General features: G+C 35.7%; 1 protein-coding gene across 4 annotated transcripts; it reads left to right on the forward strand.

Annotated features, from left to right (window-relative positions):
- The first annotated feature begins 1934 nt into the window (after positions 1-1934).
- LOC140786344 (uncharacterized) lies at positions 1935-14955 on the forward strand. 4 transcript variants are annotated; one of them, XM_073134685.1, is made up of 16 exons: positions 1935-2497; positions 2752-4064; positions 4153-4343; positions 4484-4701; positions 4882-4950; positions 5541-5610; positions 5732-5888; positions 5985-6276; positions 6474-6588; positions 6787-6950; positions 7212-7286; positions 7358-7747; positions 8206-8268; positions 8708-8760; positions 8904-8932; positions 14721-14955. In XM_073134685.1, the coding sequence occupies exons 1-12, from the start codon at positions 2123-2125 to the stop codon at positions 7544-7546; spliced, it is 3228 nt and encodes a 1075-aa protein (XP_072990786.1). In that variant the 5' UTR covers positions 1935-2122; the 3' UTR covers positions 7547-7747; positions 8206-8268; positions 8708-8760; positions 8904-8932; positions 14721-14955. The 4 variants fall into 4 exon arrangements, with proteins under 4 accessions (XP_072990786.1, XP_072990787.1, XP_072990785.1 ...); XM_073134686.1 differs by lacking the exon at positions 14721-14955 and adding an exon at positions 9583-9756; XM_073134684.1 differs by lacking the exon at positions 14721-14955 and having other exon boundaries at positions 8904-9171.
- The last annotated feature ends 484 nt before the right edge of the window (positions 14956-15439 follow it).

A 15439-nucleotide genomic window follows, 5' to 3' on the forward strand; every position in this document is an offset into this window, starting at 1 on the left:
TAAATTTAAGTATGTCGCACCAATGGTGTCATAATACAATATATAGGTGGTCCCGGAAGAAATATGCCAAGCTTGTGAAGTAAATACCCCAGTTAAGATACTATAGCTGCAGTGTTGGCAAGAGCACGACACTCAATTTATATACTAGATCGAGATACTAGTATACATTGTTTTCAAGAGAGTTAAGATAGCAAGTTTGATCCAAAAAATGTATAGTAACCACTCGTAGTATGACGATCCATACAACTCTCTGAAATGACATCATAGTAAGTGTATGCTTCAAATAGTGCAAGATGTAATTAACAATAACTCAATGTTGATCGGTTGGTCGTTACATGTACTGGCATACTATGTTTACAATAAAACTCACATTGTGATATGTAAGAGATAGATGTTGAATAATTGAAGCACTATTATCATGCTTCGATATATTTGATGGGTCTAAAAATGCATCTCCAGCAAATTGTGAGTGTAAGATACGTAGACACTGGGAAGACATTGGCTTTGCATTTAGCATCTTGATCTTCTTCAATAGATTTTATCAATAGTACAGTACAATGAATTTCAAAATATAGGTAACACTATAATTGCTATGCCTTACAATACTATGATTTTTGAGAAAGTACACTTAGTGTGACATTCGAGAGAGTATAATAATAAAATGTCAACTCATTTGAATGTTGTCCTCTAACGGTGAAGTGAGAAGATACGTAACTATGAATTACTATTACTATAAACATATGTAGATATTTAGTTACTGCAGAGGCTTACTCTAAAAGAAATAAATTCTTATAGAATTTTGAGAAAATAATAAAAATTATTATGCATACAACTCATTCACTATACTATTATTAGCCGGTCGACCAATACCATTAGCTATTTAATCACATCTTTCTCTCAAAGTTGTTCTCTTTTGTTTTCTTCTATTTTTTTGCCTCTATCTATATGCTACTGGCGACTCTATCTATCACCACTAAAAATACATTGTTAGCCATTTCTCCATCTCTCTCTTAACATTTTTCCATCTACCACAATGACTATGGATATCACCACCAGAAAAACACTATCAACTCTTCCACCATCTATCTTCCTCTCTCAAAAATTTTCAGTATCTCGTTCTTCTCTCCCTAGATATTTGCAAATGACTCAATTTATAACCACCAAGAAATATCGCTAACTCCCTCCATCATCTCCCAGTGAGCTTTTTCTCTTTTCTCCTCTCTAAATATGTCGTCAATGAGAGGTCAAATGCTTGCACTATTAATGCAATAACCGAAGGCATCAAAGGAGTTGCCGCAACCTGTTAGTTATGGTTAGTGGTCGAGGGTGTGTGGGGGCCCCCACAACATGCAAAACCATGTTCACACCACGGTCAATCATATTATGCCATTTTTATTATTATTTATAATTGGTCTCTTATTACCTATAGTTTAGTTAACTTATGTATATGATTACCTTTCATTATTATTTTTTAATATTTCAATGTTTTTGAGAATCAAACTCATAATGCAGGGATCGAATAATAAATACATAGACTCTTTGGTAAAATATCGTATTTCAATAGAAATTGTATTAAATATTTAAGATGGGATTAGAACCCATAACCTGCTGCTAGGACTGACCTAAAAATATGGTGTTACTGGTTACTACTCCACCATATCTATAAATTATTTATATAAATAAATAATGGCAAATAAGTTGAAGTTAAACAATCAAATATGGTCTTATAAACATACAAATGTGTTATGTATCCAAACATTCCTGTCAAACAAAGGGGTATGAAATTATGAATGCGAGAAACAAGAATTTTAAGGGTATTAATGGGAGATTAATAAAGATTTCAGGCGTGTACATGTAAACATATATTTAGAGGGGTATTTATTAGCACTAATTTAAGGTATTTATGCAAAAGAAACTTCTACCAATAAATTCCCAGGGTGAGCTAATAAGACATGATAACGATAGATAGTGCGAAAGGGGTCTCATCGTTCGGTTGATTTGATCAAGTATCACAACCCCATCTCTCTCTCGCGTAATACCTTTCCTTTCCTTTCCTTTCCTTTTCGCCTTCGAAACCCTAACCCTAATTGGTTCAATTCTTTACCCCAATCACCCCCTCGCCATGGCGATCGAAGAGCCGCGGTCCTCCCCATCAAGCGGCAAGCATCGGAGGTCGCCAGAGGAGACGGGGCCGGAGGAGTCGTCGAAGCGCCGGAAGCACCACCACCACCATCATCGCCGCCACCACCACCATCGCCACAATCGCCACGAGAGTAGGGACGGGCGGGAGAAGGACGAAGGAGACAACCTTCGAGCTTTAGTGAAGGTGGTCTCATCTGTCTCGGCGAATACCGTGGATGACGAGCGCGAGGAGGGCGAGATTTTTGAGGAAGAAGAGGAGGGTGCTGAGAAAGGCGCCGGTTTGGTAGTGGGAGGGGATTCCGACGCTGAATCCGGTGAGATCAAGCCAGAGAATGCCGATATCAATTCCGCTCCGGTCTGTTTCGATTTATCTCCAACCTTTTATAATCTGCGTATTTATAGGTTATCTTCATTTCTCTCAAGAACGCATATTGTGTTTTTCTTGGAATTCGCATAAGACCTAATTTGTTGGTTCTTGAAGCAAGGAGATAGCTTTGTTAAGAAATGAATCAGAATCCCACTTAATCGCCTGAATAAAATATGTTCCTCATGAGTTCTTGATTTCTTCAGAAGCATGTAATTTACTATTAATGCAATGTTTCTTTGCAGAAAGATTATTTCAAGAAGGTGTATGATGCTAACTGGAGTACAGGAAAAGATATTGACATGTTTGAGATTTCTCAACCAGAGGAGTCTGACGAGAAAGATGAAGCTTGTGTGAAGGGACAGGAGTCAGGTGGCAATAGTCGGTCTCTGCTGGGTGGGCATGCTTCATTGAGTGACGACGAGAATAAAAAAGAACATGGTAATGAATCAACAAGAGGACAATCGAAATCTCGGGAGAGGAAAATTGAGAAGGAAAAGAGACTTAGAGATGTCTTTGTGAATGATTCAAAAGTTCAAGCAAGATCGAGATCCCCTGTTTCCCTAGAATCTTCACATTTTGTGAAGCCCAAAGGAATTGATGATGGTGAGACCAGAAGCAATGACAGTAATTTGGAGAGGCTTGAATCACATAGGTATTCAGAAATGGGAGATATTGACAGGAAATATATTGATAAGAAGAAAAGATCTGTGTCACCAAGAATTTCACCTGACAAATTTAGTCGGTCCCCGACACAAATAAGTTGCCATGGTGAAGCACAATATAGGGATCGATCAAAGTCCCCGGACCATACGAGAAAGAAATTTGATGACAAGAGCTTGGAACCTTGTTCAGATGGTGGACGAGGTAAGCAAAATGGTTCCAAAGACGGTTTGGGGAACAATTCCAATCATGAAGATGGTGATAGACATGACAGACTGGAAAGGTATACAGTTAAAAGCCGAGAAGGTGAAAGAGCGGTCCATCGGGAAAGAGAGAGGAGCAGTAGTTATGTTAGGCATGGTGGACGCAGTGACAGACATGACAGTCAAGAAAGAGATAAAGAGAGAAGAAGAAATAGTAGAACTATTACAGATAGAGTGAGTGTTGATGTGGATGAAGTTGATCGTAGGGAAAGAGAGCGGAGTAGCAGTTACTGTAGACCGGATAGAAGGGAGAGCAGACATCACAGTCGTGACAGAGGCAGAGAGAGAGAAAGACATAGTGGTAGTACAAGAGATCGAGATTGGGAGAAGCAAAGGGATAATAGTAGGGAGAGGTATAAGGAAAGGGAGAGGGTTGACAGTGAGCGTGAAAGGGAGAGAAACCGTGATGGCAGAGATAAGAATCGAGCTAGGGACAAGGTGCATGGAGACAGAGAACAAGGTTGGCAGATTGAAAGGGATAGAGTTAGCAGTAAGGATAGACAAAGGGATTCTAGGTATTCAAAGTATGATGAGTTGGAGAATTACAAAGACAGATCGAGAGCTAAGGGCATAGACAGAAATGTTGGTTCCAGCAATCGGGTACCTGAAGAAGGCAAAAGGAATTTTATTAGGTAGGACTTTATTATTTACCGACTTAATCACAATATTTTACTTTTTATACTCATTTTGTTTAATCTCTCTTCTGTCAATTGGTGTTAGGGAGGAGGAAGAAGAAGATTATCAGGAGAAAATCGAACAGCAACTAGCGAAACATGATGAAGAGGATATCGACAAAATTAAGGAGGAAAGTAGAAAAAGGAGACAAGCTATTATGGAAAAGTATAAACAGTCGCAATTACAGCAGCAGCAGCAGCAGCCGCCTGAATCTTTTCCTAATAACAATGAGAAAGGTCCTCTTTTCTTATGAAATAATCAGCTGCATAGAAATGACTGACAGATAAATATGTTTTGCATAAGTATTTATCCTTTTATATTCCTTTACTGATTAACCTTTGTTGGTATTTTAACTAGTGGTGTTCATATGATACAGGGGAGAAGGCACCTATTGATAAGGGAACAACTCTAGAGCTGAATGTTGGCAATATCAGCCATCTCACCTCTCATGAAGAGCTTGAGAATAAACATGATTCTGCAGATGTAGATATTGCTGATTCATCTTTTACTGTGGTAAAGTCACCTACGCAAAATGGCGTTTTAGCCAATGAGAAGATGATTGGTGCTTCAGGGCTTGGTGAAGGCAGTCCCAAGGTTTGATAGCCACCTATTGTTATGTCAGTTGTGATATTAATTTTTTTTAAATAGTGGCTATTATACTAAAGCAAGCTTTCAGTGATATTGAGTAGTTTCTGGCATTCAATTTTTTGTTGGGTAAGTTTGAATATGTTGTTTCAGAAGAAGTTTTATCTAATCTTCATAATATTTTCCCAGAGTGAGAAATCAACAGATATGTTTTGTGACGATATCTTTGGAGAATCACCTACTGGAGTTCGTAAACCGGTAACATTTTATCTTTTTATTTACCTATTATCATTCACCTACTGGAGGAACTATCATGTTAGTTTGACAATGGAATTACTTACTACATCTATCGTTGATTTCTCTTAAATGATTGTGTGCCTCTTTTTTATGTGATTGCTTATGTATTGGGTTCATTTAGTATGCGGAAATTGAACTGAATTCCTGTTATATTGAGGTTACTATGTCAGAAAATACAAGACTTGCTTGAATATGACCTGGTTGTTATATTATGTCACATGGTTGAACGTGTGATAAGAAGCAATGAAGCATAGATGAAATTTGTTCTTATATGTCTATTGTGATGGGATCATTTTCTTCCCCACATTTGGAGAAAGTAAAGTTCTAATCAAATATTATATCAGCAGTAGCATGAATCTTGACAAGATTAAGATTGTATTGTTAATATATTGAATTCACTAACTGAGAAATGAATTTAGAATCTCACTAACTTGCAAAATAAGGTAGTTAAGACGTCGAATGGTTGATAAAACTTAAGAATTAGTGGTTGCTGTCACATTTAACATTGACTTTCTTCTATTATTGATTTCTTATTGCATATATTGGTGCAGGTTAAGGGAGAAGGCCTGCAAATTACAAGTGGTTTTCATGATAATTGGGATGATGCAGAAGGATACTATTGTAAGTTCTAATATCTAATGCTGGTTGAAATGCATCTGTTTTTAATTCGTGGTTTTACTTTTATTTGTATGTTTGACATCATAGTTTCATTTATTGGGCTCTATTTTTCCTCTCTCCTCAGCTTACCGGTTCGGAGAAGTGCTTGATGGTCGTTATGAAGTTATTGCAGCTCATGGGAAGGGAGTTTTCTCAACTGTTGTCCGTGCAAAGGATCTTAAAGCTGGGAAAGGTGACCCTGAAGAAGTAGCCATAAAAATTATACGTAACAATGAGACCATGTGAGTAAACTTTAAACTGTCTCTGGACTCAGAATTAGGTTTAAGCTGGGTAATCTTTGAAATTGATAATGTTGCTCCTTGTTGCTGTATATAAAGGTATAAGGCTGGTCAGGAGGAGCTGGTCATATTGAAGAAGTTAGCAGGCGCTGATCCTGAGGACAAACGCCATTGCGTTAGGTTTCTTTCAAGTTTCAAGTATCGGAATCATCTTTGTTTAGTTTTTGAATCTCTTCATATGAATCTTCGTGAAGTTTTAAAGAAATTTGGTCGTAACATTGGACTTAAACTGACTGCTGTGCGGGCATATGGAAAGCAGCTTTTCATTGCGTTGAAGCATCTGAGAAATTGCGGCGTCCTGCACTGTGATATAAAGCCAGATAATATGCTGGTATGTCATTTCAAATGGGCTTTTTATTTGATTTGCATTTTGCATCATTCTTTCTCGTAACAAAGCATGCCAACCGCTGTATCAACGTGTTACTGAGACATGTAATAAATCATGATTTTATGTGATAGCCTTCTTTGATTTCAATTAGAAATTTCTAGACTTGACACTTTTTTTCTATCCTATTGTTCTCTTTATAGGTAAATGAAGCTAAAAATGTGTTAAAGCTTTGTGATTTTGGTAATGCTATGTTTGCTGGTAAGAACGAGATCACGCCGTACCTCGTAAGCCGCTTTTATCGTGCCCCAGAAATAAGTGAGTTTCTAGACTGACATCCACTCCATACTTTAAGTTTTTGTTTACTTTGTTATCTTCGTTGTCGTTCATTATCTTCTTGTGCTTTTGGTGTGCAAGCAAATGCTCAATATGCACCCATCTGCCGGTTTGATTTAATATTTGGTTGGGTGTCGTGCAGGCAATATACTTTGTACTGACAATGTTCTTATTGTGCAGTTCTTGGATTGCCTTATGATCACCCGATGGATATATGGTCAGTGGGCTGCTGCTTATATGAACTTTATACTGGAAAAGTGTTGTTTCCAGGTCCATCAAATAACGATATGCTTCGGCTCCATATGGAACTGAAGGGTTCCTTCCCCAAAAAGATGCTTCGAAAGGTTAGCAATACAGAAACCGATATTTTACTATGAACAGGATCTTCTTACTTACATAATTGAGCTCTCTAAGTGGATATCATCGAATTTGAAATGTATAACTATATGTTGCATATTCTTCTAAACTAGATTGAAGTTGTTGCTCTATACATTTTTATAGTCTCTGCGAATTGCAAGCCATAGAGTTTGACTCTATGTAGCATAAAGTAAGCTTATGAACGAGCTTAATAATCCTCTCTACTGATGTAGCTGCTGGTAATGTAGGGTGCGTTCACAGATCAGCATTTTGATCAAGATATGAATTTCCATGCTACAGAGGAGGATCCTGTTACAAAGAAGGTTGGTGTTGCACTAGCCAGATTTCCTTGAAATTGCCATTCCTTGATTTACTTCTGTTTTCTTCTCTGCAGACTGTAAAAAGACTTCTTATGAATATTAAATCAAAGGACATAGGTGCTCTAATTTCAAGCTCCCCTGGCGAGGATCCCAAGATGCTGTCAAATTTTAAGGATCTTCTTGAAAGAATATTTGTATTGGATCCTGAAAAGAGGATGACAGTGTCTCAAGCATTGAGTCATCCATTTATCACTGGCAAGTGAATTAAGATGATGATTTTCTGACCTGCTGTTGAGCTTTGCATGTACCTTGTGAACTAAAATCTAATTCCTTGGCATTTATTGTCTTTTCCCTGCTGCTTTGGAGCTTTATTGTCGGAACGCATGGATGAAGCGTGGAAAAGATGATTGACTTACAGTCCTTCCTACATTGCAGTTCTTACAGTGGAATGTGTTCTGTTTCTTGTAAGACAACTCGCCAAAGGCGTTTCATCTCTTGTAAATAATTCTTGCTCATGGACTTTTGAAGATCTATGAAAACTACTTACTCACTTGTGATACCACTTATTTGGACTTATCTAGCTGACCTGCAAACAAGATTTGAGGCTATCATAGTGAATGAATATCCCGTGACATTTAAAATAAGTACAATTGGTTGGCCTTTCTGTTTGCTTGGATACTTAAGTATACTGAGCTGTGGCTTTGTTGCTTAGCTAGTTGGTACGTGTGTTATATGCTTCATGCTTGCTTATGGGCATGTACCGCTAAACTTTTTACTCAAAGATGTACTGAATATTTTTTTATTTGTGTCAGAATTACCATACTGCTTGCTCGCCTTAGAAATAATTTTTTTTTAACATTCGTCATGTTCTTTATATTTCGGAGGTGTTTGCTTGGTGAGTCTAATTGTGTCTTTCGTTCAGGGTTTCTTCCAGGGCTCTGGATTATCAACAATGTTTTAGATGCTACAGGGCAAACAAAAGAAGGTACCCTGGTTTGATTGCTGGGCAGCTTAATGTGCTTGGAAATCTTGAAACTGACTCTTTTACTAAATCAAAGATTGGCTTTCTCGATGTATTGGAACTTAATGGGATAATCAAAATTTGAAAGGAATTATTTAGCTCTTATTACGAATTGATGTATCTTTTTTATATTACTGGGGATTGCTTCCAAGAAATATGAAACCTTCTCTTACAACATTTTCTGTTTCTTTATTTGAGACCTTTGAGCACTATAGATTTTCTTTGGGTGTCAAAATATATAGTAGGAAAGCTGTTACACATTTGATTTTGTTGATGAATTAGATGAATTGATGAAATTTGTCATTTCTCTCTAAAACTTTTTAGTAATGTCTTTGATTTTTTTTTTCCTCGTGTTTCAATGTTCAAACTTTTCAATATCTGATCTTTGCTTTCTTATCTGGAGGCCCTCGATCGGAGACTGCTGGTTGCATCACCTACACTCTGAAATTTTGCATGGTAAAGTTTCCTATAGGTCTTAGGATTCTCTTTAATTCGTTATAGTCTTTTACATCATTTTTTTAGTTCAGTAATGTCTCTATTATGATATATTTGCATTTAGGTGGCAGTCCTTATTACATGACAAATTTTTTTTCTCGTAGGTGTAGTTGCTAATGTGTGCAGAAATTCGGTATGTGCATATCTCTTATCTCCTATTTATTACTATTATTCTGAAATTTATGGAGGACATGCATGCAACTAGCTATTTTTAGCGGTCTGATGTGAAATGATGGGATTGTTTGTATTCTGGGAATGATGATGGTTAGAAAGAGAAAAGGAATGGAGTTTCATACCTCTATTCTCAACGAAGGTTTCACACTCAAAACTCATATTGGAAATAAAATTTAAAATTTTTCATTCCTTCATTAATCCTGACTGGGTAAGAAATTGGCGTACATATCGGGCTTACAAATGACAATAAATAAATAACACTCTAAACAATTGTAAAAGATGCAAATATAACCTTAAACATTATAAATAACAAATGTATAATAAAGATAATTGACTTACGACTAATTTCGCCAAGGAGAAACTGCACTCATTGATATATTGCCCGTGTAATATGTCACTAATGTCCACCTCACGGTTCCTTGCATTTTACTGGTGCTTATGCTTGAAGTTTTCTTGTTTTATATATATATAGAGAGATACATGTTTGTTCTTTCATTGGAATAACTTATTCCTCATAAATGTCATTGTAGATATGTTTAGATCCCTTATGGCTTGCCTATTTCTAGATTAATTCATTGTCTTACAGTACTTTGTTATACTATGTGAAAGGCACAAACTTGCAAGGATAGTACTTTGACTGTTGCTCAATGGAACAAATTTTTTGGTTGCAATATTGTCGTTTCTGTGCTGTACGGTAGGAGAATCTCAGCACATATGGATGTCAAGAAAACTGCCTAGGTTCATGTGTATAGTTTGACTGGTCTTCATAGTTCACTTGTTGAAGTCTGGATAGTTATGTTTTTAGTATCCTTGCTTTAGGCAAATATAGGGTATTTAAATTGCTATATATTTATTTCGTTATTCTTTATTTAAACCACACATTCGAAACACTGAAATCATTACTCAAAAAGTCGAAGCAGGATAATGGTTAAAATAATTAGGGTCTATGGATGATTGGATGTGACATATTGGTTTCAGGATACTTATATATTTGGAAAATTGTGTTACTTTAATGCTATAGTCGAATCTAAGTGCTTTTTGTTGTTTAATGTAGTGTAGAACTCCCTACAATTACGATCTGTATTTGGGTATCACTTTCTTTATAAAATTCATTCATTTCTTGGCCCTCCTAATTGAGCTCCAAAGTCCAAATGGGTCAGCAGTCCTAATAATGCAGTGGTGGATTGATTAAGATTTAAGAGTTTAAATTTTTTAATTTTCCTTTTCATGCCGTATTCATGTCTCTACCAAGGGGTGGTTTCAAAATTGGATTATTTAGCTACTTATTTTGACTACAAGAATTCTTGAGGGCGCCTCTTTCATTTGTTTTGTTGGTCTCATTGTTCTTTTACTTCTTTTGATTCTTTTATTCCTTAATATTTTTATCGTTCTTCTTTCCTCCTCTTCCTACCTTTATTAGATTGATCTTTACATAAGTTGCAATGCAACCATGATTTTGAAATCAATCCAGCAGTTCATCCCATACTTTTGAAATCAGATAGTTCTGTTTTTAGGATCTCAATCCCTTGCCTGTAGCCCACAAGGCACAATCCAGCATATGTGTTAGACATCATTTATTTTATGCAGTATCACTTACAATTTTGGACTTCCATAATATCTCAGTATTTAAATAGGGCAGCAAAACTGGATCATTCTTTTCAGTATGAGCTTTGTTTAATAGGGCTGCAAAACTGGCTTACCTTACTGTTTAGTTAATGCCCCGTACACGTTCTGATTTCCAACGGCATGAGTTTACTGTGGTGTTAGCTTATATGATTTTGATAGATGTTATGCTTGAGAAGTGGGATCCAACATCATAGGCTCGTTTTTCACACCTTTGGGAATGTAACATTTAAATGAAAAGCGGTCATGTTCCTCTTTGTGTAGCTATTTCTTTATGTGCTGGAAGCAGTTGGTCCTGAATTTTATGATATGAAATTGCGACCCATAAGGTAGAGTACTCTACCAGCAACTTGCCATATAATGTTATAGCAAGTCCTCTATTCTCTGATGCAGCTTTCACCGAGAGTGTGAGTACTAAAAATCTTTCCCTTCTGAAGCCTTCTCATCATTGAGTTGTGCTTTCTCTCATTCCTTATTCTGTGAGAACTGAGAACTAATATGATCACTTATTTTTAAGAATGGAACCGTGTGGATGTCATAGAAATCATGTTATATGGCACACATTATCTGGATAGGATATCACTAATTTGTGTTCCAACACTTCATTGACACGATGTTCTTTAGGAATGATTAAGTTTTCCATTTAGGGTTCTGTATAAATTTGTGTTTCAGATAGTAATGGCTAAGGTTAATACCATGCTGGCTGGCAAATGATGTCTAGAAGGTTAGACTTATTTTAATTCATTAGAGAAGACTTTGAAATAATGCCTTAGATTCTTACATATATTTGTCATGGTCTTATCAAATGGATCCTCTTTATTATAATTTGGTCGTTCTAGGCTAGAAGCTGGTACGGATATTGAAGTGCTATTCTTATGGGTAAATAAGGTGATTTGACTGGTCAAATTGATACATTCCCATCTTTGGATGATATATTAGGCTTTGCACTTCAGTGATTGAAACCATTGAACAAAGGACTCACATTTAAGTGTGCAATAGTAATATTGATGTCAATTGTATGAAGTTATTGGAAACATCTCAGGCTTGGTACTTGGTCACTTGGACATTAGCATCTGATTAGTTTTTGAATTGGACTTGTTCTGTGAGAATCTAATTTTCCACCAAGCATTGCTAACTTTAACTCTGGGACAGACCGACAGATTAGTTTTCCTTCAATTATCTAATGGGTAACAAGGTGAATAACTAATGAAAGTATAGTGCAAATAACGAATTTGTTTAAAGTGCAATTTTAATTACATTAAGAGTTGCGACTTCTAATGTAATTCATCCTCCCCTATTTTATTATCCCAGTTCTTGCTTTGGAACTTTTATTGTTGCTTTAGAACTTTTATTGTTAAGGGGGAGAAGCGGCAGGGCCTATTATTCACTTTGGATGTAGTGCCTCCGACCAATAATTTTCCTATACGACTAATGCACCTCAGCATCCAACACCTAAAACTTTAGATACTTTGTATAATTTTTTGAGCAGTAATTGTCACTAGAGTGGCTCGATGGACCTTCCACTTTTTCTACCTCTTAAACTGATTAACAAATATCAGCCTTTATTCCAAATAATTTGATAGAGCTTCACTGGATTTTTTACTGACCCTACACAAGTTGTTGTACATCTAGAAGCATTTTTCTTTGTGATCTTCGAATCAACTACTTCTAAATTCTGTTTGCTATCAAGGGCATAAACTGAATCTGTAATGTGACAACTCGAAGGAAGTCTTACTCAGAAATAAATATAGACTAACGCAAGTAGATTTATTTTGTGTTTAATACATTTAACCCTCCCTGTACAGCTGTACTTAGTATAAAACCACTTTACTCTCCTATACTTAGAAAAATATCACTTTACTTTATATACTTATGACTAAAGCAAAACTGATAACATCGTTAACGGGATACTTAAAAGTTAAAATTACTTAAATATTCCTCTTATTTTTGTTAACAATAATGTATTGGAGGAGAAGGTTTTTGTTTAAACAATATCACACCTCACTTCTATCCTACACTTTATTAGAGGTAGATTTCAATTTATCTCTTAGTTTTTATGTGATGACAGAGTTAGTCCATAAAAATTGAGAAAAGATGGAAAAGCAGCTGGCCAAACGTTAGACACCGTTAATTTGGACAGAAACTTTACAGTTTCACTTAGTCAAAGTATATGGAGTTAAGTGATACATAAAATAAGTATAGGAGGTCAAGTGATTTTATGCTAATGTACTTGAGGGGTAAAATATATTTAAACCCATTTATTTTTTGATGGATATTGTCTGAAGTTCTATTTGTGAGAATAGTATAGATGCCAACCACTTGAAATACTTATTTGGTTTTACCAATTTATTTTGAAGTTTCTGTTTATATGATTAGTAATAGTCTAATAGAGAACATAAAAGTTTTTCGACTTTTGAACATCTGACATAATTTAGTTTATAGAACTTCCTTTTTTAGACAAACTGGTAATATACATACATAGATTAGAATTTGAGCAAAGATTTTCTGGCCAATGATTGTGAACATCTATTTTAAGGTGAAGAGGGATAAAGTGCTTAACTTTTCATGCCATGGGATGAGATTTTTCTCAGAGTTGCAATTTGTAGTCTAGACTCTAGAGAGACTTAACTAATACAGACAAACCGTTGAGGGTAGAATTTGAATTGGCATACTAAATCTTTTAGTTAACTCCTCCTGGTTTATGATCCTTGGTGTCATGCAAATGGAAGTCTGTTAAGTAATGAGGAAATTAGAAAAGGCGCCCACCACATTATATTATTGCATCCAATATATGCAACATTTGTCATTTTCTGCTGCATTACAGTGTCCACTGAGGCAAGATAGATTAATTTCACTTTCTGCTTGTTATCCTCTACTTAACTGCTTATGTTTTAGTGCTATTCTTTTGTCACTTCATGAAAAATTAAAAGTATGGTTTTGCCTAAGTAGCTATTGTTGTATGGAGGCACTTCACCGAGACTATGGTTTAACTTCTATGGCAATAGTCATCTTATATACAGATACCAGATACCAAATTAATGTAACAGAAATATGCAGAACCACAAAGTCAATTAAATTTTACATGCTTTTACTTGTATAATTGTAACTATATCTCTAGTGTGCAGATATATACTTAAACAATGGCTTTGTGTCTTTTTATATAATCGTATCTTGTATCCTTTGGCTTCTGATCTGTCATATATGGTTGGCACACAGCATCTCCTCACAATTATATAGCATGTAATCTCTGTTGCTGCTATATTAGGTTAAAGTCTTGGTGCATGTGCTCATCAAATCAGGGTAAGTTTAAATTATGTACATGCTGACGTTAAACCAAAACAGGTTTTAAGAAATAGGATTGTCTACAATTATTAGGAAAATGGTTTCTAACCAAAAAAAATAAAATAAAATAAAAAAGTGAGTATCCGTGTGGAATAAGTTATCCTATTTATTTTTTGCACTGTAGCAAATGCAGCTTTGATGACCGTTAACTTCTTTTGGTTTTTTTCAATCATTTTGTGGGGCAATTTGATTTTTCAACTGTTTTGGGGGGCGAATGACTTCATCCTGTTTAAGAGGGAGTTGATGATATACTACAGTCAGGGAAATATAAGCTTTCGAACTTTTCTCTGTATACCAACTTGTGGTCAATCATTGGCATCTTATACGACAGGGAAAATGCCGAATAGATCAATTGATCTAATATCAGAGATGTGCACCATTTAATGTATTGATTATTACATGTAATTTTAGGAGAAGTGGACTTGGAAATAAAGGTAAGGCAGTTTTGGGATTGTGTTGCATTGTGTAATAATCTTGAGCCCAATCGAGATTGAGCTTATTTCAATCTCTTGTTCTGAAAGCTTATTTCAACTACTAGCTCTTTTAACTGCCATCTATGGCTGATATTATATAACATGAGTAGTATCTTCTTGTTTTGGAAGCATAGAGAAGATCACAGCAATAATTTTGGTGTGAGTATGATGCAGTATTTCTTTTGACATTATCCATAATTATATTCTCCTTTTATTCTGTCTATGCTATCTTTTATAACATAGGATACATTGCCCTGGTAAAAGGGGAGGGTTGCAATAATAAAATGAAAGCATATTTTTGCTGAGCAGATGCAGTTGCAGTAAATATATACACATGGAGTAAAAGGGATAGGATAAATGGTCCCAAATAGTTGGGAGTAGAAGCTTGGTTTTGCTGGCATCACGTTTTCGACGGTTGCATTAATAAAGTATATTGCCGGCTTCCTGATGCGGCTTAGTCGGACATTGTATTAAATTGATTTCATTTGAAAATGAATTCATCTGTTTGGAGAATAATAAAATTCGTCTCATTTTTCTGTTTGAAGTAAGGTAGGAATTTATTTCATTTCTATTTAATCTATAAATTTTAATAGATATGAAAAACTTATATAAGTGGCAAATAAATTACATGACTAGAATGGGGGAGCTAAGGCAACAACCTTAAAAACACATCCCATTGAGTTGAACACATACTGAACCACAATAAAATAAAGAATTAAAAAAAAAATAACAAACTCACGCCATCTTGAAAGCAAGCCTTTCTTTTGGGCAACATCTATAACACAACATATAAGTGCAACAAATGGTTAGGTGGAAAAACATATGCTTAATAAGATTGATATGCCTCAGCTTCGGCCAGGCGGATTTTTGAGTGTCGGTGTCGGCCTAGCAGTTGTCATTCCGTTAAGCTCATATTAGCTAAAACATGACAAACCTACAACTTGTTGTAGGACAGCTTTAGAATCCACTTTAAGAGAATCTCATAAGCATAGAGTTTCACAAGTAAGATTAAACAATCGGTCAACGTT

Source organism: Typha latifolia, chromosome 4 (genome assembly GCF_019914945.1).
Source record: "Typha latifolia isolate L0001 chromosome 4, TyphaL0001v2, whole genome shotgun sequence".
NCBI classification, from domain to species: domain Eukaryota; kingdom Viridiplantae; phylum Streptophyta; class Magnoliopsida; order Poales; family Typhaceae; genus Typha; species Typha latifolia.

Excerpts from the sequence above, each read along its gene's own strand:
- LOC140786344 (XM_073134685.1), top strand. The coding sequence starts at position 2,123 with ATGGCGATCGAAGAGCCGCGGTCCTCCCCATCAAGCGGCAAGCATCGG. Across the intron at positions 4,702-4,881 it reads TTGGTGAAGGCAGTCCCAAG|AGTGAGAAATCAACAGATAT; the intron begins GTTTGATAGCCA and ends ATATTTTCCCAG. Across the intron at positions 6,277-6,473 it reads TAAAGCCAGATAATATGCTG|GTAAATGAAGCTAAAAATGT; the intron begins GTATGTCATTTC and ends TTCTCTTTATAG.